The sequence below is a fragment of the Marmota flaviventris genome, chromosome 12 (assembly GCF_047511675.1).
Source record: "Marmota flaviventris isolate mMarFla1 chromosome 12, mMarFla1.hap1, whole genome shotgun sequence".
In the NCBI taxonomy this organism is placed as follows: Eukaryota; Metazoa; Chordata; class Mammalia; order Rodentia; family Sciuridae; genus Marmota; species Marmota flaviventris.
The window spans coordinates 104587244-104614225 of NC_092509.1; the positions used below are offsets into that span (position 1 = coordinate 104587244).

At 45.4% G+C, this 26982-nt stretch overlaps 1 protein-coding gene across 2 annotated transcripts in view; it reads right to left on the minus strand.

The window, feature by feature from the left end:
* Positions 1 to 1624: 1624 nt before the first annotated feature.
* The window catches only part of Prrx1 (paired related homeobox 1), a 67488-nt gene continuing 42130 nt past the window's right edge, over positions 1625 to 26982 (minus strand). Inside the window, exons 2-5 of one of the 2 annotated variants that reach the window (XM_027935050.2) lie at positions 19037 to 19212; positions 14186 to 14367; positions 10508 to 10579; positions 4426 to 4511 (exon numbers count right to left, since the gene is read on the minus strand). In XM_027935050.2, coding sequence (XP_027790851.1) covers positions 10525 to 10579; positions 14186 to 14367; positions 19037 to 19212 — 413 coding nt within the window. In that variant the 3' untranslated portion in view covers positions 4426 to 4511; positions 10508 to 10524. Of the gene's footprint in view, positions 4512 to 10507; positions 10580 to 14185; positions 14368 to 19036; positions 19213 to 26982 lie in introns of both variants that reach the window. The other variant, XM_027935049.2, reaches the window with a different exon arrangement.

Here is a 26982-nt window from a genome sequence, read left to right on the forward strand (position 1 = left end):
TTGAAGAACCCATTCACTTTTGTTCCTCCAAATGTCACATCCTTAAAAAATGAGTCTCAAACTTCTACCTCCATCCTTGACCTTGGTATCAAGACCTATTTCCTGCATTGACAGTGTTGACAGAGTACTTATATTTGGAGTGTTCCCTGACACTGGGTCTCCCCTCGTTTTGCTGGGCTCTGCCGGAGTTACCAGTGACTCCTTCTCCTAGTCACCAGCTCTCAGACCAGCGCTGTCTGTGCTCTTACTGCCCCACAAGCCCTCTTCATTCTTTTCTTGCAAGGTGTTTCCTCTTCGTTTGTTTTCGGGCCCCTGCGGCAATCTCTGCCTACCCTGTTCCCAGGTCCTATTCTGCTCCACTTTCATTCTTTTATAAGAATCACCCAACCCTGATAAATTGCTGAATTTTTGCATGGCTTTTTTTTTTCCTACTTAAAAACCTTCCATGGATGTCTGTGGCCTGAGGAAATCCCTTGTCTGGTGGAAGGCTCTGCATCAGTCTTCAGTGTTTTCTCCTGTTCTGCTTTAAAACAGGCTCTCCGTCCTGTCCAGGCCCATCTCGCCCTAAATCCAAACTCTTCCTTCCTGTGTCCCTGCCCTGATTCCCTCTTCTCCACTCCCCAGACCCCCTCTCCTCCCCCCAAGTTCTTAACAATGGGTCTCAAGCCCCAGATCCCCAAGGAAACCTTTCTTCCTCTTCAGTTCACCATGTTTTCTTTCCTCATCTTCTGGAAACTTCTGTTGGCTCTATTTGTTTGACACTTGTCTTATGCAGTTGTATAACCTTGTCTTTGCCAGAGCTGCCTTTAAATTAGATTTCAATTGTTTTGAAAAGCAGAACTTGTGCCACATATGCAACCCTCTGTTCTCCCCTGGACCGCCCAGCCTGGGCTAGGTACAACTTTAAAGCTTTTTCTTGTGCTAATTCTTTGTTCTAAATTAAAAGGCTGTGCTCTATACAAAGTATTTTTGTCACATAGAATCAAGTAGTGTGGGTGCTAAACGTGTTGGTAAAGCTTGCTGGACTCTCACAAAAGGTTTGCTCCATACCTACCCAGTTCCTCCCACCATTGTCTTTGTCTTTGAAGAATAACACATGATTTCCCCCTTTTATAGGAAATAATATCATACTCTGATAAAAGTTCTCTTGTTTATCAGCACTTCTTAGCTTCTTACCTCTTCTGAATGTGATTTTAGATCTTAGCAGATAGGTATTTTTGAAGTTCAGAAAGAAAAGAATCAGCAGCCTCTAATGTACATAACAAAAGACACTGAAATATCCTTCTTTCATTTTATTGAAAAGGAAACATTTCTATTCTAGCGCAAACAATGTATATTTTACATCATAAAGCAAGATATAATTTACATATTACATTTCTTAAGAGATCTTTATACCATTATGTCATTCCTTTTTTTATTAGGTTTCTTCTTCTGATTTAATTTAACCTGCCGACTACCCTACACATCAGCATCCTGTTTGGAAGGGGGGTGGGGCAACAGCTCATGGTGCTCATCTCTGTCTGGGCATGACCAGGCCTTGAGGTCTGGCCCTGAGACCTTCTTCTGAAAACTGGTTTAACAGCCAGAAGCTACTTCTCCAAATCACATAGCAAACTTGTTTTAAAAAAAAAAAATCAATAGTAAATCGAGTGCTGGTACTAGATGGTTTACTTCTTGATCAAGTGCTCAAATAATGGATGCTTGTAGTGTTGGTTTACTACCAATGGGCAGTCCCATGCCTGACCGGCACCAATCACTTCCAATTCCCAGAAATGGCTTGTCTAAGGTGTCAGACAGAACCTCCCAGTTTCCCCCACCGTTTGGGTTTATGGGGCCAGGATTTACTGTAGACCACTGGAAATGTATGTCAGGATGAAGGTTTCAAAAGATTTTGTTTTACGTAACTGTCTTTTCTAAGCGTCTCCCCTTTCCATGCATGACTTCTGTTCTTTACCTATAACCCAAATCCTCCTTTAGCTATTCTCTCCAAACTCCAGACCCCTCAAATTCATCAATTTTTTGGATTGCACTCACTTCACAAATCAAATAATGTTTCCATCTGTAAGGTCATACTATTCCTTTGAAACGCAGTAATCCACAGAAATGCATGGGACAGAAGAATGAGTCAAGAGATTCCTCAGAAGCAAGTAATGTGAATTGTCCAGCCAACCTACGTGAACCATTCTCTAAGAAATGTTTTCATAGTGGGTTAAAGGGAGAGGGGACCAGTTTGTGAAAGCAAAATGCCTAAGATGGGCTTTCTTCTTATTATTGGAAGAAGTACAGAATAGACATTTGAAATACATTTTGAGATGAGTGGCTGTTAGTCTGGGAAAAAATATCACCATTAGCTCAATCTGATATGCCAAGGGAAATACAAATGTTTGCTAAAAGTGCATCTTACACCCAAAGTTCTTGCCTGTCACTTATCATGCACAGTTGGCATATTTGGCCAAAATCAATCTAAAGATTTCTAATCACAGGTAACTAAATGTATTAGAATCAAGCTGGCCAGGATAAGAATATAAGTTAATATATGTCTATTTTGCATGTCTTAAATTATTCTTTGGTCAAATGGTGTGATTTCTCAGACATCTAAAAATATAAACCTGTTTCTTGCTTCCAAATACAAAGCTTTACGTATGTACAGCAAGGGAGCCATCTCCTTGCTAGAGAATAAGGCTTCCTGGTATGGCACCACTCCATGAACACTGTACACTTTTATAGTCCTCTTCCTCCCAAGGCTAGAGTGCTGGACATGCAGAGAACACAGAAATCTTTAAAGGAGCACAGGAATAGAGCCTCACAACACCCCTGTGAGGTAGGGAGGTATTGCTAAACCCATTTTATAAACAGGCAAACTGAGGCACGGCATGGCAATAAGGTTGGGTCAAGTCCACCTGGCAAGTTAAAAAAGCAAGGCTGGAAACAGAGAGAAAGAAATAGGGATCAGTCTTGGCTCCTAACCCTAGATGCTAAACTTTACTTCAAAACACTAAGGGGAAAAAAAAGTCCACAATTGCCTTTAAAGTTTTTGGAATTTAGACAAACCTTTAAATATTCCACTTAAAACATGTGTCCTGTCTTTCATATTTCTGTTGAGTGGAGAAAGCAGATGACTATCTTTTCCTCCTCTAAGTATAATTCCCATGATAGAATATATCAGCATTCAACCAGAGCCCCAGCTCCAAATTCAAGGACATCTTTGTTCTCTCAAATAATTTGTAATTCATTTAAAGCCCTAATGCAAAAACGACACTGTTCTCAAACAACTGCCCTGCCAATTGCTGCGTGGCCTTAATGAGAATTCTGTGTAGAATATAAGAAAAGAAGCAAGATCCCTTACTAATGTCTCATCACTGCAGAGATCAGGACTGTGGTGATGGTGTGAAATTTGCTTCCTGTAGAATTTGAAAAACTACAGACTCAAGCTTGCAATATTTTATATATATATATATATATATATATGTACAGTATATATATATAAGTGCACATCTGACTACCCTTAAGGCACCAAAGAGAAGTAGGCCATGTCTTTCACAATTCCGTCTTTGTTTTCCTAGAGAAATTTCTCTCCCTCTCAGTGAACATATTTCCTCTACCAAACAGCCTGTGACAACAAATAACTTTAACTCAAGATGACTGATTGTCTAAATGGGGCAGGGTGGTGTTGCTGGTGATATTATGGTGCATAGCTTAGAGCTCAGACCTAGAGCGGAGAGCTTAGAGTGAGCCAGCCACAGCCAGCCACAGCCAGCCACAGCCAGCCACGCTGATCAGACAGACCAGAGACCAAACTTGTACACAATTTTTGTTTCCAGCAGCTGGCGGAAGAAAACCTTACCATAACCGACAGACAGAGAGAGAGTGAAAAGGGAATCATGGGAGGCACAGATCTTCAGAAAGACTTTGGCTTTGCGAAAGCTCCTGGAGAGAAGTGGGAGGAGCTCAGAGTAAGGCACTGAGGTTCTCACAGGTTGGTGACAAGGCCTGGGGCATCTCTCTGAGCCTGTGTGTACGTGGCTTTGTGGCTGCCGCAGACCTTTTCAAAACCTCTCAGGATTATGGGAGTGGGTGGGCTGACCCTAACCGAAAAAGCTTGGAGTATATTAATCAAAGCATGAATAGAAAGAAAAATAAAATAAACACACAGAAACAAATGGTGGTGGAATTCCAGAGGGAGGAGGAACATTTGTTAACTAATTTTCATTTTGTTCCTCTCCTGCTTTTCTCTGCCATGGTCCCAATATGTTAGTTCTGTTTGTTTGATTGTTTTTACTTTTTTTTTCCCAGCGGATGAAGAAATGACAGAGCAGGATAGGTGTCTTATGGTTTTTGATTTCTTCTTAGGCCTGTTTAAATTTTTTTTTCCTCAGTTGACTGTTGGCACTTGGTTCCTCTGTAAACTATATTCCTTGGCCTTCAGTCTCAGGTTGGCAATGCTGTTGGCCATGTTGATGCCCTGAGCAGGGCTATTGTTGGCACATGTGGCAGAATAAGTAGCCATGGCGCTGTGGGGACAAAGGAGAAAGCAGGGAGAATAACAGGCATTAGTTTCATGAAGCTGCAAGTCCAGGCCCCGGGTGGGTGCACTCTCAGGACGGGGCCAGGCAGGGCAGGGCCAGGCAGGGCAGGGCAGGGGTTGGACTAGGTGACCGCTAGGTCTCTCCCAGCTGGGGCTTTCCATTAGTCTAAGGCACTTGGGGAGGTGGCTGTGTTTTTCAGGGCAGGAGAAAGCAGAGGAGATTGAGACCCAGGGAGGGAGGGGCACTTGCTGTGTTGGGTACAGTGAGTAATGATTTATTTCTGGGGTGACAGACGAGAGCTGCCCAAATTGAGCAGCAGGTGCTTTATCAGCTGACTAATTAAAACAGCATTTAATCTCCCTGCCTCCATTCCCTAGCCCATGGGACGGGTGACGCAGAAATGCAAGTTTGGGACAAAAAAACTAAAGGAAAATTTGCTGCTTCACTCTAAATAGCTGTAATTCTAACACATTTTAGGTAATTGATAAATACCATGAGAAGTAATGTGCTCAGAGAATCAGTTAGCACCCCAGTGGAACTTCCCAGTCCTTCTTGATTCCCTGGTTGATAATACCGGCATTGTGAATCAAGAGGTGCCTATTGACTGGCCTCAATGTCCTGACCTCTCCCCAAAACTTCCTGCGGAGCACACGCTGCTTTGGGCTCAATTATTTTGGAAATGTCTAAATTTCCAAAATAAAGTATCAAAGGCTCCAGTTTCAGCACCCTTGACCTTAGAGATAACTGTTTCTCACGGTCAATATTGCCGACAAAAACTTGACGTTGTCATTGTCAAAGACTGATCTTAGGACCAAGAACTGGGCATAAAATTGTCATTCGGGGATTTCTTTCTTTTAAAAATTTTACTTTATTTCTTTATATGTGCTGCTGAGAATCTAACCCAGTGCCTCACACACGCCAGGCAAGCACGCTACCGCTGAGCCCAGCCCCAGCCCCTGTCCTGGTGGGTTTCTGATCACTGCATCCATGAATCTCTTTTAAGGAAAAAAGAAATGGTGTTGTAGAATTGTACTCGGATTGTTTCCTTTATACTGAATGGATAAAAGAAGACTAATTTTAACTAAATGAAAATGTTTCTAAGATTGCAAAATCCTTTTCAACTGCGGGGTGGATAGACAGACTTATAAATGGAATGACAGGTGCTTTTCTGGGGCCTGCATTCCAGTGGAATTTGTCAGCCACACAGGAGCCTGTGGCTCTGGGATCAAGTGACAAGATCAGAAAGAGAGAAAACTGAAGCTGCTCTACAAGAAGGACAGATCCCTGACACCTCTCCCGAACAGCCCAGACTTATCGTAGCCTAGTTCAACTTGGTGACTAGCAATTAGCCCAGGAAAATGGAGATAAAGAAATATAGAAGGTTACGGATCACTCCCTCTCTCCAGAAATACAAATCTTCAGCTTGCCGCACGGGTATAAAGCGTGTGAGCAAGTGTGTGTGTGTGTGTGTGTGACAGAGACTGTGTGTGTGTGCACGACAGACAGAAGACTCAGAAGGGTTACAGAGTCTTGCCTCCCTCACTTCCTCCCCCTCCTCTTTTCTTTTCTTTTTGGTACTGGGGATTGAATCCAGGGGCACTAAATCATTGAGCCACATGCCAGCCATTTTATTTTTCATTTTGAGACAGGTTCTTGCTAAGTTGCTGAGGCTGGCTTTGAACATGCGAACCTCCTGCCTCGGCCTCGGGAGCTGCTGGGATCACAGGTGTGTGCCACCAGGCCTGCTGCCTTTTCTCATTTTGCCCGCTCATTCTTACCCAGTGCCCCTGCGTGATGCTCTCCCTGCTACTTCAAGGCAGGTCCTCCTATAGCACCCTACACTCTGCTTTTATCACTTCATTTAATTTTTTAAAAAAATATTATTTTAGTTGTAGATGGACACAATATCTTTATTTATTTATTTTTATGTGGTCCTGAAGATCGAACCCAATGCCTCATGTGGGCAAGGCAAGTGCTCTACCACTGTGGCACTGCCCCAGCCCCACTTAATTTAATTCTCCATCATCTATCACTGTTCTCAGCTGTAAGTTCCACGAACCAGACACCACCTCTGCCGGTTCACAACTGGATCCTTTGGTAGAGCTGACCAGCCCCTCATACACACTAGGCACTCAGTAAACTATTTAGTGAAGAGACGAGTGAGATGTATGCAGATGGGCTACAATTTAACCGATTCCTGATCACTATCACCGGTTTCTGTCATCCTGCTATGAGTGATGATTTCTTAAAAACTAATCTGACCAATGTGCTTTCACTCTTTAGAAGTCATCCTTGCTGTAAATTTCGCTCTCCTAATGGAAAAAACGAAGTCAGAAGGACATGGCAAAAGGGGATGGTCACTGCATATTCTGGGATACACAAAAACATCTTCTCACAGTAAAACTAAACCAATATTCATACAGTTGAGACAGACTATCACTTCCCCACTCTCCACCAAAGGGCACGGGCAGAAGAGTCTCCAGTTAAAGTGGGATTAATTAGGAGTGAAACAAATGACCAGAATAACCCATTAAGATAGGGAAAGGTTTTTTTTTTTTTTTTTAACAATGCACCAAGAAATGCCATTTATTTTCAAAACTCATACACATATCATCATTTAGCTTCTAGACTGATTACATGTTTCCACTCAAGATTCTGCCAGAAATATATGCAAATCCATAAAACCCATTGTCAAGGAATTTCTCGGACACACCAAAGACCGAAGAGATGAGTGGATTTGGGAAATATATCTAAATCATGGATTATTATAAAATCAGCCAAATTAGCCTTTCCCAACCAGGAGTATGAGAGAATAAAGCACTGAAGATTATACATAGAAGGTGCCATTTTAAATACACAGGGAGAAGCTGGACTTACAGGGTATCTGCATCATTTGGAAAGTACTGAGGGTGGAATTGAATGGCCTCTGACCACACATGGTAAAACTTTATGACAGAACATGGAGATGAGCTCTGGTGGCAAAGTGCAGACAGCCATGGAGGACTTGGCCGAATTCTGGAGATGTGTTTTCCGTTCTTTGAGAGTCTAGACAAGCAAAGTCCTACTTAACAGCAATTCACCCTTTCTATTTCTTGGCAGACAAAGCAAACTGCGACCTTGGGAGATTACGGTAGTTTACTGGAGTTGTTTCCACTGTTTTCCAGAAATGTCTGCAGTAGCAGTGACTGAAGTTTTGTCTACTCTGTGCCAGTTTTGCTCATTACTCCACAATCTACTACCTGTGACATTGGGGATTCTAGTCTGGGACTTAAAAGGTAGCACATTTCTTAGAAATACTGAGTTTTTCTCTCTAATGCAGGCCAGACTATAAAATCCAAACTCAGAGGAATGTTGACCCACTTTTTTACTCAAAGATGAATTAGTAGGGAATTAGGATCATGTATTGCACAGGATGCTCCCAAGACTTTGTCTCTTGAATGATGCAGCCTGCGCTTCTGCAGTAGAGAACAGTGGCCTGCCCAGTGGTATGGTGGTGCCATCATAGGAACACCACAGTAGGGGTGAGTCTCTATAGGAATCCTCCCATTAGTGGGGTGTGAGGAGAACAAAGCTGTTTATATTAATGAATGGGTTTTGTGATTCCCTCGAAGCTTCAGAAGGGATAACATTTCACTTGTAATTTTTAGAAAAATTGTAAATGTCGAAGAAACCAATCTGGATAGGATTGGTAGGATAAAAGAAAAGAGGTCACCTTCATCCCAGCCTCTTAACTGATGTTTAGAATGTATCATCCTTCAAATAGAGACCACAGTGTTATTTTGCACACGTATTGAGGAATTGCCTCTCTTCCCTATAGTAGTTCCACTGGGTCTAGGCTTACAATTCCATATGTGCTTTACAGGCAGACAGTGGGTGGTTCTTCAACATACCAGTGATGGACACAACTTGTCACAGGTCAGAAAAGACGAATTGCTGAGTGGGTGTTCAAGGAGCAGCCTAGATGCACGTTAAGCATGGCAGTGGCCAAGGGAGAGGACTTGCTTCCTAAAGGGAGAGCAGATGCAAGAGAGCCTTGCATGGCTGCCAATCTGAGACACTGTTGGTGACCACCTGTCGTATGTCATGGAAACTCCTAAGGCTCTGCTTCAGGAGAAGAAAGAACACTGAAACATCATCTTGCAAGAGAGAGAGAGCTGTCAGGGCAATTAGCTGCTTTCAACCAATTTATGAGGCCATTCAGATTATGTGAAATGACCATTCCTTCCTATCAAAACTCCTGGGGTCAACAGGTAAGACTGAAACTGATGTCCATCGTAGGTTAAGCATAAGACAACAGAGAGCCAGCTTCCTACCAGCGGGGCTTACCTTCTGAGTAAGGCAGAGTGCAATTCGAGCTGATTCCTGGCCCTGATTTTATAGGGTTTAGCTAAAGCCCATTTCTACTTAAGTTCTAGTAAAGGTCTCTGTATTTGTGACCAAGAAAGGACTTCACTGGAATAACGTGCATGGAAACACTGGAGATGGAAAAGAAGGGCTGATTCCCGTCTGTTGACTCAATAGGGGGTGCTGGGACTTCCACAGAGCTGACACGTTGAAGTGGGCTTGGAATGTTTCCATCTCCTTATTTGGAGATTTCTAGCAGATGTGGCCTAGCTACAGGCAGCACAATGCCAACCCCGCCCTCAGGGTTGAAGGATGGTTTTCACTGGGGATGGATCATTCATGATCCATCGAACTGCTCCGAAAGGCTGTAGTGAGGGAAAATGTGTTGAACTAACTGCCAGACACCCAGGAGGCCCCCAGCAGCCCACTCATGGCACGATCTCAAAGCCAGGAGACTCAGGGACATCTTTCCCTCTGCTTTCTCGCCACCCGTAGTGTAAACCCTACAAATCACAAAACAGTTGAGGATGGCTTGGGAAACAATAGCACTTGACTATGTTTTCAACTTTAACGTGGCCTTCTAGCTGAACAAAGAACAAACGATGACAAGCTGTTTAAATTTTTACTCCAAAGACAAATCTGTCAGCCTAAGAAGTCTGTGGGTGTTCCTGGGAATCTAGGTTTCCTCTGCGGGGACTTAGCTTTTCAAAGGCTGCAGAGCCTTCAGTTTCGCAGGCTCTGTGGTCTAGAGGGCAGAGGCTGCCTCTTTGGTGCGTTCTTTGCAGTACAAGAACAGTGGAGGCTCCATCTAAGAAAATTCAATACTGGTTTTCCTCGGGAAACTTACTATTGAAGTGACAGCCCTTACATCCTGTTGGAAACGTTCTTATGAGAACTTAACAATCACTTGCAACTTCTGTTTTTGAAATTCAGAGGTTGCTTTTTGGTGTATACTTAGCTCTTACAAGTTGGACACGCCTGGACCACATTTCATCAGCCAGTCTTCAGGGTGTACTACATGTTTAGTCATATTTCTGCAAGCTTTCCCTTTTCTTTCTAGAAATGTCTGATACACAAATATGCAAATATTGGCATGCGGATGCTTTGCATCTTTCTATTGTAGAGATTTTTTTTTTGATATTTCTTTTTCGTATGCAATAGGGAAACTAGTGGATCAGTTTTGATACAAGCTTACATGAGAAGTCAATGATCTGCCAGGAGCCAGGATGAGAACATAGTTCTTCTGACTGCTGGGGCATACCCTACAGTCAGTCACCTGATGCCTCACTCTGTAAGGCCTGTCCTGTGTGTGGACAGCACTTCCATCATCCTGGAGTGGAACAACTTGCAGATGCAGAATCTCAGGCCCACCCTAGGCTTAGTGGACCCCAGTCTCCAGGTACGGGGTCCCAGGCGAGTCCCAGGCATAGCCACATGTGAGGAGTGGTGCTCTCAACTCACGCCACCCTTAGGTTTGAGGACAGGTTCTCCGGTAGCTCTGATGCTCACCACAGTCCCCGCTGTAGGACCTCACCGCTCACATCTCCAGGAGTTGAACCCCCACTTTCTTAAACACACTTAGCTTCCCCTTCAGCCCTACCCCCAGCAGCCACCCTCTTCCCCCTCTGACAAGTTACCTTTTCAGTGTCTTCCGTTAGAATCCGTTATGAAGCCCCTCGTGTAAACAACATCTTGGGAGGGACGAGGATCTATGTTTGAAAGTGTGAAAGCGAGAAATGAGCCAAGGTGTTCAGCAGATGTCAGGCCGCACCAGGACCACCACCAAGTGACGGGGATGAGGAAGGGGAGGGAGCTCTGCCCTGGTGCTTTTGTCTAGCCCTCCCTCCGCAAGCAGCACTCTGGGCCAGGGCTGCAGAGCTGGGCCAGCTCTCTGCTCTCACAGGAACTGAGGTCTCTGGGGAAGGGTGTCTTAGCTATTTCATCTCAAAAAACATTCGGCAGTCCAAGAGCTGGCTGGTCACTGCTACCCAAGAGGCAAAGCGCTCTACCAGCGAGTCCTCGCAGCCGCAGGGCCTGTGCGTGGGGTCGTTCTCATAACTGTCCTGAGCTAAGCGGTGGGTATGTGTTCCAGAAAGCTTCCTTCAGCTGACCCCAGGGAAATAAAGAAGACACCTGCCAGAAAGAAGCATCCATGTTCGGGAATGCTTTGCTTCCTCTGGTGACTCAAGTCCTGCCTGTCATCTCCTGTAAAACGCTCAAGGAACGAACAAGTCCATGACATGCCTTGGAGTAAACCATGTGTCTCAGTTTGGCACGGACAAGCCCAGTTTATGCCCGCCATCCTACGGAAATTATCAATACCAGTTCCCTTTCACTTTCAAAAGTGTCCCAGTTTGGATGACAAGGTATACAGCCACCAGTCTGACTGCAAATGACAGCCAGGAAAAAGACTCATTGGCTCTTCCCCAGTCCAGAGTTCTGAGCGTTAGAGAGTAACTGTTCTGTGCCTTGGCTTCCTCCTCTCCTCTCAGGGAAGAGCCCTGGAAGTCAGCCAGCTGCTCTCTGGCAAAACTGTCTGCTCATAGTCCCCAGGTTGCAGGAGCAAGCCACAGGGCTTATCCCGTGGAGTGCCCATACACCCATCTGAGACAGACCTTGCCTCAAAACAACGGTTTCAACAGTCCAATTTGCTGCGTCCAATACACTGCAGGTTCAATTTGAATGAGAATAGTCAGGTGTCCTAAGGTGTGGGACAGAAACAGGGACCACAAGCACGGGTTCTCACTGTTTCCTGGAGACTTAAACTTGGGCAAGTGTTCAGCCTCCTCTTCTTTGGAACTGGAGCAAGGACAGAGTTATCACACAGGAGTGTCCCAAAGATTAACCAAGACAAATGCTTTTTAATGAATGTCACTAACTTGACATAAGGACCAAAAGAAATAGCGAGTGAATTTTCCATAACACAAAATGTCTATTGATTCCTCGGCTTTTCATCACTTGTTTTTCTTCTGTATTTCTTTAACAACAGTCATGTTTCCTAGCAAGATTTGAACTGTGAAATCATGACATATTTTATTCTAAACAGCAAGAAGACCTCCAGGTAGCAAAATGGGTTTGGCCACTTTTAAAAATTAAACAAACTATAAACACTTCAGACAACATTAGGGCAAAAAAAACATATTAATTTACTGCATTAAACCATCACTTTTCTACTTAAATTTGGAGATTAATTTATTCTTCATACAGAATATGAACTATCAGGTTCTATAATACTGTTTTAATTTTTACAAACTCTTGTATCTAAGGGAGAAGTGATATAAAAGCACACGATGAAATGAGTAAGAAGTAGTAGGTTATATGATCTTAAGTGAAAAGAGCAGAATACAAAATAATATGTACACTAAGCCTACACTATATAAAATATTGAGCTCTAATTGCAGAAATGAACAAACTAGCTATATCAAGATGATACAAGTATGGTCTTTTGAAAACATCTCTAGATTTTCTTCATCATCTTTTTAGCTAAAATAGAATTTTTCCAAAAAAGGCACACATGACTTGCCACGTTAATAGCTTCAGTTTGATGATCATCTACAAAATGCCGGTGGTGTGGGCACTGAGGCTTGGCTTCTGCTGTGGCCAGTGTCTAACCCGACACTAGTTCCGGAGGACTTCGTCCCCACGAGCAGGGGTCTGCGCTCAGCTTCTCCCTGGCAAGGACCCTAAGGAGGACGCAGGCAGAAAGGAGAAGCAATGCTTCCCAGTTACCACCAGATTCACACCCAAGATCTTGAGGCCTCAGGCTTTGAACTAGACCATCCCACAGGCTATTTAGGGAGTCTGTGAACTACCAGTACTCATAAAAGAAATATTAAAGAATATGTGATGTCACAATGGTCCTCAAATGTATTTTTAGTAAATCCTACAGAAGAAGGGTCTACATTTTAAATAGGACACACAGATATAATTGATCTTTCAAAATCAGCAAGGCTGAGAGTAATGGGGTCCAAGAATAGGACTTCCTATACGCGGGGTCTCCATGTACGAAGACCAGAATTAATTCAGGTTAATTTTACAACAAGGAATATAAAAGACATTCCCAAATGCACTTATGGTGTTTCTCTCAAGAACTGATTTGGTATAGAAAGAACATTTAGGTGAGGCTCTGGGCTTGAATTAGAGCTATAAATTTGGAAAGCATGGGCATTTCATGAATGTGGCTTTTCACTTCAGGGGCTAGGTTTCTGCCAGGACATACTCTGTTAGTCTAAAGCTTGTCCTTAAGCCCATAATGAACTTGACAATAAAAAGATTTTAAAAAAAAAAAGCACAATAAGTGAATTTGCGAATACTTCTTCCATTGAAATCAGCAGAAGAGAACATGCAGCCTTGACCTGGTTTCTTAGAACGCTCAGGTCTAGGTTTAAAGACAGGCACCCTGGACTGGCCATAGGGTGCTGAGCACAGTGTCTCAGTTTGCCTTCTGCCATCAGCAGTGTGTTCTGAACAGCACAATGAACTGAGGTTCAAAGTCTCAATGAGGTGGAAACAGCACTCTGCCACTTGCTTCTTCAAAAAATGTCACCTTTTTAATATAAAAGTTTAGTGTAAATTATACAATCTTTTTTATGCAAAACATACACACATGTGCACATGCACAAGTGCGCGTACCCTCTCTCTCTCTCTCACACACACACACACACACACAACTGACCCCCAAAGAAATCTCCAGATAAGTAGGTCAGAATTGGCGACAGAATAGGAAAGTGTCTGGGATCCTAAGAAATTTCCCCTACTAACTGGTGAGGACTGAGTCTCCAAAGTGATGGGAATGAGCTTAGCTCTCCTTTCCTTGTGTGGGTGTCGCTGTCTCCTCCCTCCCTCCTTCCCATCTCCCTTCTTCCCTTCCTCCCTCCTTTCTTTCTTTTCTTTTAATTCAAGATCAGTTTCACTGTGAAGCCTCACATGTTGACTCCCTACTTGAGCATAATGAAATAACCCTATCTGAAGTTTAGAAATGGGGTAGTTCTGTTCCAGAACGGCTGCAAAAAGGGACAGTGAGCACGGCTTAATATCGGTCTTTTCTTTTAGATTCTTCCCCATCTTTGAAACCTTTGCAAGAGTTCCTGAGTCCAAGAGGAGATTGCTGAGGGCCTGCCCCTCTCTCTCTTCTGCCCCAAACCCTGCTCCTGGGGCAACTAGTAATGTCCTGTGAAACTCTGGGGATGTCAGCAAGTTGAGTGTCTCTGAAGAGGGTAACCCGGTAAGAAATGTCAGCACACGCAGCTTTGAGCATGACGGATGGCTGAGGAGCGTGTGGAGGTGGAGCAAGGGAGGGCGGGTGAGTCATTCACCTGTATGGGGATGCTGTCCCCCAGGAGAGATAGTCGGTGGGTCTCGGAGCAGGACGAGGGACGATGGGCTGCTCCACGGCACTCACGTCTCCTGAGTAGGATTTGAGGAGGGAAGCATTTTTGTTGGCCAGCATGGCTCTCTCGTTCCTGCGGAACTTGGCTCTTCTGTTCTGAAACCACACCTGGAAGAGGGTTGGGAGGAGAGAAGGCCGTGAGGAGGGGGAGGAGACACAAGGAAGAGATCATGTGAATGCACGGTGTGAAGCCTTCCCAAAGAAGATGCAGCATGGGTCTGGATTCCTCTCAGGAAAGAACATGCCCTAGTCCTCCCCTGGCAGGGCCTGCCTACGGCTCTCAAGGGTTAGGACTACGGGCTGGTGGGGCTGGGGTGCAGCTCGTGGTAGAGTGTGGGCTTAGCATGCATGTAGCCCTGGGCTCTATCCCCAGCACGCACGCGCACACGCGCGCGCACGCACACACACACACACACACGAAGTTCTTCCAGTAATCTGGACTCCTGAGACAGGCTCTGTGACTGACTCATCACACAGCAGAATGTGGGCATCATTCCTATCATAATTGTAATCAAGAAAAAGAGGAAAAATCTCATTAGACCTCCGCCACGGATACAATGACTTCACTAAAAACTTTTTCAAAATTCTTCAAAATGTGAAAATGTCATCTCCTTTCACATTACTAGGTGTTTAAAGCAAAGTATCTATTTCTCCAAACACTCTGACGAGGATTGAAGAAGCAAATGGTTTGTTTTCAAGGTGTAAGGAACTCCACTGGGGAGTGAGAGGCAGAGGAGCAAGCACTGCAGAGAGCGTCGCCAAGCCCCTGTGGACTCCGGCCACCGTGGCACACATTCTGTCATCCCCCTGCAGGGGCCAGGGAGCCGGGGGCTTGTACCCTGGCTGCTGTCAATCATTAGTTACTAACATCCCAGCACTTCTGACATACCAAACACAGGCAAGGAGGTCTCTTGAGGTTCTGGAAGGAAATGCGGATGCTACACATCAGAAGCTGGCTGGACTACGTTTATCTGTAGGGTTTGAGGATTATTACAGCATAATAAACTTGTGCATTAAGCACTGCCAGGACTGGGAACATGGAGGGGCACATTACATACATGACAATTCCGAATAATGTTATGTTATTTCTATTTTCAAGTTAAGGAAACAGGTTCAATGAGCTTAAGCTATTGAAGTTCACACAAATAATAAATAGCTAAGGTCCTTTTTTTCCTGTTTTGTTGTGTTTGGGTGGGTGAGGGTGTTTGCTTTTGCTTGTTGTTTCTTGTTTGCAGTGAGGGATGGAACCCAGGGCCTTGCATATGTAAGACAGGTGCTCTTCCCCCAGAGCTGCAGCCCCAGCCCGATGGCTGAGTTAGGTCAAGGATGTCCACCTCATGCTGCCCAGCCCTTCCAGGCAATGAACTGCACTTGCTCCTTCACTCACTAGGGAGCCTTCGTAGAGTGCTGCTCTGGAAAGGGGCGAGCAAGGCGTGCTCTCTGCTCTCGAGCAGCTCACAGTCTACAGAGGAAGAGGAGTATGCATGGAAAACCACAAAATAAATAATCTAGGTGCAATTATAGAAACACTGGCGAGGCGTTGGGGAGGGATTCAGCACGCGGAGAGGCAGCTGCACGGCTCTGGGCAACATGCACCCCAAGCATCATGGGACTGTTGCCCCAGAGTCAGGTAACACAGGGGGCCAGAGTGGGAATCCACAAAGGTTTGAACATCCCTTCTCTGACTTCCAGGACCTGGCTCTTCTGTTTCTTCTCTCCCTGTTGCTATTACAGTTATCAATTTAAAATTCAATATAACTGTATCTTTGCCCTGATTGATAACATCCACTGGCCTCCCGTGACAGAATAAAATGACAACCTTGCCATAGATCCAAAGCCCGTTCGGGAATTAGTTCTTTGTCCACCCAAAGCCACACCATCTAACTCCAGCATGGGTCCAGCAGCTCTCTACCCCCCCGTCATCGCAGCAGACACCCCTCTGCCTGCAACATGCTTCTCCTTCCAGCTGCTAAAGCCCATATATTTTTAAGACTCAACTTTAACATCTGAAGAGTTGTAGTGGAAGGAAGATGACTTTTAAGGTCCAACAGAAATGAATAACAATGCTGGCTACACTATGTTCAAGACTTACCGTGGAGAGTTATTCAATCTCTCTGCTCCTTGGCTGTAATGTTCCTGCTTCCAGGATGATGAGAGTGGCCCAGAGGGGGTGCTTAGTCAGTGAACATTCCCTCCCTTTCCCCATGGCCTCTGGTCCATGGCTGACTCCTGTACACTCCTTTAGTGCAGGAGTCACCTTACAGCATCGAGACTATGATCACACCTCGGGTCTTCTCAGCCCCAGACCAGAGCACCTTCAGGGAAAAGGCCAGGGTCTCCTTCACCCAGCAAACCAAAAGCAGGTCCAATGGTATAATTGGTGCCCCATAAGTGTTTCAGGGAAAAAAATGAAAACCAAAACCCACAAATTTTACAAAGATGACTAAAACGTGACCTCCACTCAAGAGGACTCCACCGTCTAGTGGAAGAAGCTGGCCACAGACAGCTCAGTGTAGCACACATGATGTTATGATAAATGCCCTAAATATGAAGATGCCTGGAGTCAGGGCGGGCTCCGACAGGGAAAGGGCTGAACTCCAGGGAGTTAGAATGATCCTGGAGGGACAGTTCTGTCCTCCCCTTAGGGAATGTTCACAGCCCTGAAAGTTACTAGGAAGTAGCAGGTGGGAAAGGAGGAAGAAAAAATAGCTCCACCATTATCTGTCAGTCTATCCACATTTACCTCATCCTCTGTTTATCATATGAGTCAATATCTATAGATAATATGTAATGTGTATATTGCATGCATTGCCCATTGTGACAGGGATAAGATGATCTCCCAACCCAAACATGACTTCCACATTTTTTTTTTAATTCCTCCCATTGCATTATTCAGGTTTCCTTCCGTAAAATTCAGAGCACCATAGCAAACGTGGGACTTGATGGCAGCTGTGGATTCCTGGCCTGAAGCTCTTCATGACTCCACTGCAGGCTGAGGTTGGGGCATAAGAGGGATGGAGAGGCAGGTGTTCGGGAAAGCAGAAGGGACTGGAGAGCACTGTGTGATGAGCAGCTAGGGAAAGAGGGGGCAGGAAAGGGGACATCATAGTTCATCACAGGACGGTGGGGTGGGCAGAGCTGGACTGAACCATGTCCCTGTGGTCACTCTCACTTGATCCCTGAGAACTGCCACCAGTTACTACACACCTCACTCACACCTCCTCACTATCCTCAGGAGCCACATGGATTCTATAAAACTTTCCCTTGGGGAGAAGCACTTGCCCTTCACTCCCTAGGGAGCCTTCATGGAGTGCTGCTCTGGAAAGAGGTGAGCAAGGGGCACTTAACCACTGAGCCACATCCTTAACCACTTTTTTTTTTTTCTTTTGAGACAGGGTCTTGCTAAGTTTTTAAGGCTTTAAATTTGCGGTCCTCCTGCCTTAGCCTCCTGTGCTCTAGGAGAGTGTCACCATGCCAGGGTGAACTTTCCTCTTTTGTTACTGACATTTTTTTTCCTGTCTCTTAGGGAGCAGATCTTTTGAGGTGAGGTCCCTGATCCCCCTTGGAAAAACTCTCACACTTTCTCTGGAACCTGGAGGGACCTCCAGGACCTCCAATCAACTCAGCAAGCATCTGTTACCGTGTCTTGTGCCTTGTGACAGACACAGCACTGCCCCAGTCAAGACCCTGGAGGTGGCTCAAGTCCTCATCTGTCTAGAGGTTTATCCTTTACAGAAAGAAATCCCTGAAAGTCAGACTGAACACCGATATATAAACATCAGTCCCTTCAGGAAGACGAGAGACCTGACCCCCCTCCTGATCCAAACAGCAGCTTGCCCCTGGCAATGTGGAAGACAAGAAGCTCTGTCAGCAGAGACGGCAAAGCACCCCTTGAAAAGGCATTTAAGCAGGGGACTCATTGATTCACGTCTGCTGTATAAAAAAAAAATAACTCTGGATCTCTGTATCTGCATCCAGATCCTCTTTCAGCCACCTCCTAGATATGCGACTTTGTGCAAAAGACTTGAGCCTCACTCTGCCTCTGTTTCCTCACCTGAAAGGTAAAGAAGACTGCCCACATCATTGAACTAAGGTGGAGGTTAGGGATCAAAGAGCACTAAGCAGCAAGGACCCCGCAGTGTTGTACTGTCATCTCTGCTGAAGAACACAGTCACAGCCATATCGTCTTCTGGATGTCTGGCTGCAGTCAGTGTGTCATGACACGAATGCTGCTCAGAACTGCTCCTCCCTCTTACCCTGTCTACATGTCCTTGTTGGGACACGGGGAAGATGTAAAAGTCACCTACTTGAATGTGTTCTTACTTCCTTGCCCTCCATTTCTCACTTCCAAGGCTGTGCACAACCCTGTGTACTCACAGCGAGTTTCTGGAAGGTTTGCACATTCCCAAAGCCTGGGGAGGAGAGCTGAGCTGAGAAGAATTAACCTCTTTGGCCAAACTGATGCTCAAATTGTAAGCTGGGGTGCAGAGTCAAATGTTCAGATGGACAGGGTATGTAACATGAATCTGGAAGGGTCAATAACACCAGGGAGGAGTGGACCTGGAGCAAATACCAAGCTGCCCCACCTAAACGCATTCCATCTGGTTCTTAAAAATACCAAGCAAACAGGTAAAAGCGTGCATCTGTCTTTGTGCTGCCCACTTGCAACCTCAGTCGTACCAGCTCGGTCTGAAAGCTGCAACATGGGTACTAAGCAGTCTGGACAGTTGTGCAGCTGCGGGGGTGCTCGCTGCCACCCACCCACAGCAGGCGTTACCTGCACTCTGGCCTCGGTGAGGTTCACACGGCGCGCAAGGTCTTCCCGCACGAAGGCATCCGGGTAGTGCGTCCGCTCAAACACACGCTCCAAGGCCTGCAGCTGGCTGCTGTTGAAGGTTGTCCTGTTTCTCCGCTGCTTTCTCTTCTTCTTCTCCTCTGAGTTCAGCTGATCATCTGGAACAGAGAAGTTCATGATAAGGATCCAAATTCACCTTATAGGTCCCAGTTAGCACTTTTTCTTTTTTTATAGTTCTCTAGAGATTGCTTCATTTGCTCACATCCTTATAAAAGTCCTATGTTCCTTGTGCAAATGTTGGCATTGGTGCTCCTAAGGTCATTTGCCCAGAACTCCCAGTGGTTCTGATGCTTGATTTTTGCTTCTAAGCATGGACCAGACCTGAACCAACAGCTGGAGAGACTCTGCTTACATGTTCCTTAAAGCCTGTCCTTTCTAAAGCTAAAGGACAATCTCACTCTTGGCCATGTTCTCTGGCTTCACCAGAGATGGAGGAATTTTTTGGACCATGTCTTAGACAATATTATGTTCATTGTTATAGTTTCATAACCAAGTAGAAAAAGTAGCTCCTGGTTCCTTCTCCAAAACATACAAACATGAACGCAAACACAGAGTTGCAGAGAAGAAACTGTGTTCACACCAACTAAAGAGATTTCTGTTTCACTGTACTCTTCTTGAAACAGCAGATAAGTCCTAGGAGCATTCACCTGCAGCTCGGTGCTTTGCCAGGCCTGCTTCCGGGGCTTGAGCCTCGATCGGGGACAGGGCCCCAGCACCCTCAACCCAAGCCAGCATGAGCCTGGGACTCACCCTGTGAGAACCCAAGAATGAGGAACAAGGTCCCAAGATCTCTGAAACAGTTTCACTCAAACTTGAGAGTCTTAGGGCCCTGGGAATTTAGGGACCTTTGGAGAATCCCAGCCCTAAGTGTTGCCCTGCCAGGATCCCGCCGTGCTGTGCTCTCGCTCTCCCAAAGGCCAGGCACACAGCCTGCGCATGGCCGTCAGAGAGCAGTGTGCCCCTTCCTGCCGCCCCACCAAGCCCTAGATACGAGTGATAGATTGTGAAGCGGAGCAGCATCCCACCGTGCTGACACCACCGTCCAGCCAACAGCCGAGCCCCAAGCAGCCACAGGGCCTGCACAGCCCCCAGAGACCCACAGCACCCACTGCCCAGGCCCAAAGTTCTCCTGAGGAACTGACCCTCTATTTCCATACCTCTCCCCTGAAAGGCTCAGCCCAAAGAAAATTGCAAGGAGTTTGAGTGAAGATGGGAAAAAAGAGAACCTGGCCACTTGTTCCAAATTCAGCAGAAAGCAGCTCTCAGCTATTTATTTTTAACGTGTATAGCCTCTTGACCTGTGATTTTAACCGCAGAACACTCTCAACAAAACTACCAGCACCAACCACAATGTCCAAAGAACAGAACAGCCGCCTCGCTCTAATACTCTTGTTACAAAGTGAGCATGTTCTGGATTCGCATTTGGATCCAAAGTGCAGCTCAAGTCCAAGAGAGCCAGGCCTCCAAGGCCTTCTGTGCAGAGCTGTCTCTCCAGGAAGCCCTGGAGCTCCAAGTAGGGGAGCCTGGCGTTTCCTCAGCTAGTTAGAGCACCCCCATGCATAAATGGTTGTTGAATGTGTTTTCAGGGAAGACATGAAACTTCTCTTGTCCTTAGAAAACTGTCTTTGTACCAGAGTTTGTATGATCTCACCCAGATTCCTGTAGCATTCTCTGTGCTTCCTGGGTGTGCCCAGTTGGTCCCCTCTGGTTTTTCACACTTGAGGGACCTCCCCGAGAAGCCTGCCTCGATGGCACCTCTGCCACTCAGTGAGAATATCAGATCAGCCACATCTTGAGAATGAAGCCAATTTAATCCCAATTTCTGGAGTCTATGCAGAACCTAGAATACTCCAACCAACGTCACTGATTATCCCACTATTTAGCTAGTAGTAAAAGTAGTTTATGGAATTCAGACACTGAGGATCAAAAACCTTTTAGCCGTTGTCTTACATGTGTCTCCTCTTGCTCAGCTCCATGTTTGGAAGCATGTGTCTTTACATTTCCTTCTCATAGACTCTGTCCACAGTGCTATATGGCTTGGACTTCAGATCTCCTTGGCTCTTCCAGGGCTCTGCAAGTACTGACACCTGCTCCCAATAAACAAGACTCTGCAAAATATCCTTGACTTCCATGTTTTTCCCACTGAGACTAACTATACCTAAGCTTTTATTTTTAATCACATAAAGGAATCATTTGTTAAGTCAATACCATGATTTCTTTTCTTCCCTCATATAAAATTCTTTCTCAGGTAGAACCTTAAACCCTAAATCCTTTATGCTGCTTCCTAAGTCTTCCTAAGTTTCTTCTTGTGTTGCCAAACTACAATCAAGAGCAAGAATACTTTATGTTTTGTTCTCAGTGCTACAACCTGCTATGTAATCCCCCAGTAGTTTTTTGAAATCTTCCACTGTTCTTTCAAATTCCACTGACCGTCCACCATAAACCACCAACTCCCCTGACGTGGGAGTAAGGGAAATGGGGAATCACAGTTTATGACAGGGAATAAATAGCTATGATGACTTGAAACCAGGCCAGCAGAAGTTTCCCAGTGAACGTTCTTGTTGTTTTTAACAAATGAAAACATCAGACCAGATCATGTTGAAGGTGAGAAAAGACACGCAAATAACAGGGGTCCCTGGAGTCTGGATCTGGCAAATGTCCTTCTAAGTGGAAGTATAATAGGAAGAGACGACGGGCGGGCAACAGGGAGCGCTGCAGCGGCTGCCCTTCGCTCGCTCCTTGTCTCGCAGACCTGGTCGGATCCTGTCCTGAGCACAGAACAGCATCTGCACCAGCCTGCGGGGAAACAGAAACTGCACAAGTTTACAAATACAGGCACCTGAAGGGCCTGGGTAGACACAGCTCTCGGGTTCCTGGCCCTGGCTGAGGATCAGGGAGTGGACAGTGTACTTTCGTCATGGCAGGAGGATCATCTTATGAAAACAGCTACAGTGAGGGGTGACTCCACACTGTCCAGGGAGAGTGACTCTGACGGGACATTAGATGCATCTCATTCTTTGTTGGTTGGGATGCACCAAGCCTCAGAGTAAATGTGTTTTTATCAAAATCATGATGTTTCAAATCCAAAGTACTTGCAGATTTTATAATTTTATTGGTCTAAATTAATTGCAAATATGCAAGTATTGCCAGTCTTCTCCCTCCCTATCCCCTCATATTGGGGACTGAATCCAGGGACTCTACCACTGAATCATATCATATCCCCAGCCCTTTTTTATTTTGAGACAGGTTCTCGCCAAGTTGCTTAGGGCCTCACCAAATTACCTCTATTCTACTCTTAAGAACAAATTACAATACCCGTGTTGTGTAAGAGAGAAATAATGAAGCATCCAGAGTAAGATAGGAGCTGCCACCCAGGCAGAGCTTTCCATACTAATTATATCTAAGAAAGAAGATCAGCGTGTATCACGTCATTCCCACCACAACAGCCATTACACAGGCAAGGGCTAGGACAGCCATTTCAATCCAGTCCAGTGTTCCTGCATTTTCCCCAAGGGCCTCCATGAGCACGTGCAGGGTCAGCGTAGCACAGGAGTGCACATCCATCTCTACTCTCTCCCCATGAACACATTCTCACTTCTTCATTTTCAGATAAGGTCCAAAATCTGTTTCCTGAGGCACATCTCAAATCTTACCTCCTCTGTAAGACTTTCTGGATAGCTCCAGTCCATATTGACCTCCCCCATGTCTGAATTCATATAATATATATGTGTACACACATTTATATACACACACACACATGATATTCATATATATACTCACATACATTAGTATCTCATCAAAAACTTTTTAAAATCATTTTATGTAAATGTCCTGTCACCTTAATGCATCCAGGTATTCCTATCGAAAAAATATGGGGACCCTTGACAAATCAAATGACAAAGTTGGAAATGTTAGAGTGGTATTCTGGTGTAGAATTAGCTCAAAGTATTAGAACCTGAGTAATTCATCCAAAATCTTAAAGGGTGTGTGATTTCTGAATTCTGGTTATTCTTTTTAATAGTGCAAAGACAATAACTAGGCTGGTATTGTCTTTGTGTCTACATGACTTTAACTGTAGAGGGAAAATAAACTTTCTACAGTGTTCTTTCTTCAGATAGTTTGGGTATCAGATTTAGAGATGGGAAGCTTTGAGATCCTCTTCCTGTATAGACGCAGGAATGAGACTTCACTTTTATCCCTTATGTGAAAAACAACTACAGAATAAATGAATCATTTAAGCAAAATGTTGGAGAGGGCGGTGTTTCCTGGGGATCAGCACACACGTGAGGCTCTTCTCAAGGAAAGAAGCCCAAGGTAGAGTCCCCATGTGCCTTCAGATGGGACATGAAGAAACAGGGGCCCTAGCACCGCTCCAGCACAAGGCTTGCTCTGGACTCCTCCTGGGGCTGCTGAGGTGGCCCAGGAGGAGGGTGGAGAAGGCACTAGTGACACCTGGTCACACTGTGGGGACCAGGCAACGTGTGGGAGCCCTATGCACTAAGGCCTCGCTCTCTGTGCAGGCTTCCTTTAACCCCAGCAGTCCCTGCCTGCTTCTGCTGGGTCCTGTGGGAGGAACTCGGAGATCCCAAATCCGTGATCACCCTAGCATAATTTAAAGGTACGGTAAGAATATATTTCAGAAATAAAATCAAATCAGAAAAAAAAATGTGTTTCCAATGCCTGAGTCACATCAGTTTGGGAAGAAATCTGATGCAAGAAGATAAAACTCCAGCTTCAGTAGCAGAAACCAACCACCACATCAAAGCTCCTCATCCGCCTTTTGGTTGAAAACATGGCAGGCGAGCGGATCCACATTGCAGCCCGCTGATCATTTTATGGGCATCGAAGAATGTTTCCAAAGGCACTTATATTGCACAACAGCTACTTACTTTAATGGGATTTGTGTGGTGCAGGCCCTGTAACCTTTGGAAAATTGAAAGGAAGTATAATTGCAAAAGCCACTTAAAACTGTTTAGCTTTTATTGCAAGGCCTATGAAAAGCAGTGAAACGCGCCTGTGGAACTCATTGACGTTTCTTTGGCTGCTTCATCTGAGATTAGGACAGCTTTTTTTTAACATATGCCCTGATAAATGGCTCACAGGTCACTTATCCAGGAAGACTGTTGCAGAACAGTGGTGCTCGGCACAGCTCAACCAGAGTCGGGGTCAGCAGCACACGGCGCTCTCTCCAGGGCAGAGGGGCCAGTGGTCTTGGACCACAGCATCCCAGCATCCCTGCCCAGAGTGCCAGGCTCTGCCAACATGAACGCCCAACTGGGCAGCTGCTGTCCATCCTGGGGGCATCATCACATCAGAGCTGCCAGGCCTGGGCTCTGCCCGTAGAATAGTGTGTTTCCCTTTACAGCACACCTAGCAGAGATGGGCTCAGCCAGCCAGCACTCTAAGGACTAGAAAGTAACACTAAAACACCTCCAATGCAATTTGGAGGATGCATTATGTTCTTTGGAGAATAAAATGCTTTGAAGAGTATGAAAAAACATTAATCTGAATGGTTTTGACCAAAATGATGAGCCAAAGCTCAGTGAAGTCACCATGGCTCTACGGACAGCACTCAGCTAGCTCCTGGTCATACTGGATTTCCTGTGAAACAGAAAACCCTGGGGAACAAGAGGCGCCAAATGTGACTTTTGCTGCTTTGGACTTCATCTCATATATGTCCGTCCACCTCTGTAGGACAAATACACTTCTATAGGCCAAAAAGGTTAACACAATCCACCTGCTTTATCTGTTTCAGTCCTTCAGGATTTGTCCTTAAGAATTCCTGTCAGGTCCCCAGATTCCCACCCAGAGCAGGCCTCCCCGCAGCAGAACGCCAGCGTCTCCTGGGGCTGTGCTGGGAGTACCAGGCTGCCGTTTCCATGTGATTGTGAGTCGAGGTTGGACTACAACTCCAGAGCACAAGGTTTGTGTCTGTACCTGACTGAAGCTCGTGTCCGCCCCAGTAAGTACAAGCTAATAACCAGGTGTGCTGGAGCCAGATATCAGTGTCCTTGTCGTAGTGTCCCAGTTATTGGACAGGACACCTTCTCTGTGATAAAGGCACACAAGTCTAGTTTCAGACATGTAAGCTACTCCCAATTTCTCCATGGACAAATCACTCATTATTTTCTCAATTTAATGCAGGATACCAAAAAAAAAAAAAAAAAAAAGGTAGGAAATAAGAATCTTCATCAGAGCCGACTGACGATAACCAGAAAGGGAACAGGGTGGGGTGGAGTAGAAAGCACACCAGCTCAGAGATGGGGTAACCTGTGTCCCACAGCCCCTGCCCCTGCCCCTGCCATCTGTGTGGACTTGGATGATGCATGTCACTTCTCTGAGCCTTGGTTTTCATACCAATAAAATGAGAGTAAGTCTACCTACTTCTCGGGGTCCTTGGAGGACTTAAGGAACTCAGATGGCCACAGAGTCCAGCACAGAGCAGGCATTTCTAAGTGAGGGTCTCACTGCTACCACAGCTGCTGCAACTTCTGCAGGGAAATGGGCTGTTCAGAGCCAGGGCTGCTCTGCCCTCGGCTCCTGCTCACTGCTGGCACTCTGCTGTCCTTCCGTGAAATGACTGGCAATGAAGCAAGAAAGTCATTCAGATATAGTGACATGGCATGGTTGGCCTTGACAAGAGCATCACGGAGAACCAGGGAGCTGGAAAATGAACAAAAACTTTAAACATCAGCAGGCGCGGGGCATGGTGGGAGACAGAAAATTGCACGGGAAGTCACACATAGATGTTTGTCCCCAAAGCTCTATGTGGCCCCTCTCCTGCTTAGTCAAGTCCTGGCTTTCTACCAAGCCAATTTTTCTTTCTAAATTCAGAGTTTTGAAAAGAAATATTCAGAAAGCAAGCAGATTGAGCAGTCAGGCAAAGAATCGATGCCTTGAACAAGTAATCATACTAGAAATTAGGTTTGTTACAAAACACAGGGAAAAGGAAGGCGGCGGCCAATGGCTAAAGACGGGCCATGAAAATTCAATTATTTCCCAGCCTATTTGCTTTGGGTTAACTAATTTGGTTGCCACATGTCTAAAAACACAAAAATTGGGTCATGTTACTCAATGTTTACTCAATGACTTTTAAAAAATGTCTGAGCACTTTGGGAAATTCCAAAAGATAAAAAGAAACCAAGGAAGGCAAAGTTTGGGGGGAAAGAGTGATTCCAAGACTTAATAATCTTTCTAAACTTGCATCATGGCAGGTGTGTGGTCCCTCGGAAGAGGCCGGCCTTTGGTCAGGATCACGGGCGCTGGGGAGGTGTATGCTGCTCGCCTGCTTCTGGTGGGTTTCCTGCTTTGTAGTTAGGACTGTTGTCACTTTGTAAAAGACACAACACTGATCACAACACGGCAGCAGAAACTGGCATCTTCTCACTAGAAGCAGCTACACAAGTCATTTTTAAATAATTTCTTTTTTGGTCATTGTTTTCATGCTCTTTGGTAAACCTGGGAAACACTGGTGGGAGCCGCAGCAATGAAGAAGATGGACAATGAAGAAGATGGACACAGTTACTGGGTGAGCTCAGCTCTCAGAGGGACGGGAGTCACCAGCAGGGACGGCTCTTCTGCTTGAACAAAAATAATTACGAGGCATTTGAACTCTTGAGAATAGAGGCATGACTTGCCATTCTTCCTCATTTTTATGTTCAGTTAAAAGGACAAGAATCCCATAGACCAGAAACCTCAGGAAGCAGAATAAGCTTTTCATCACGGAGAGAGAGAGAACCAAGGGTGATTCTGTAACAGTGCGTAAGCAAACAGGTCTGCACAGGAGATTAAATTAGTCCCTCTCGGTTGTTACTCTGGTCTTGGATACCAAAATAACATGAAGACAGAAACATGCTGATGTGGTCAAT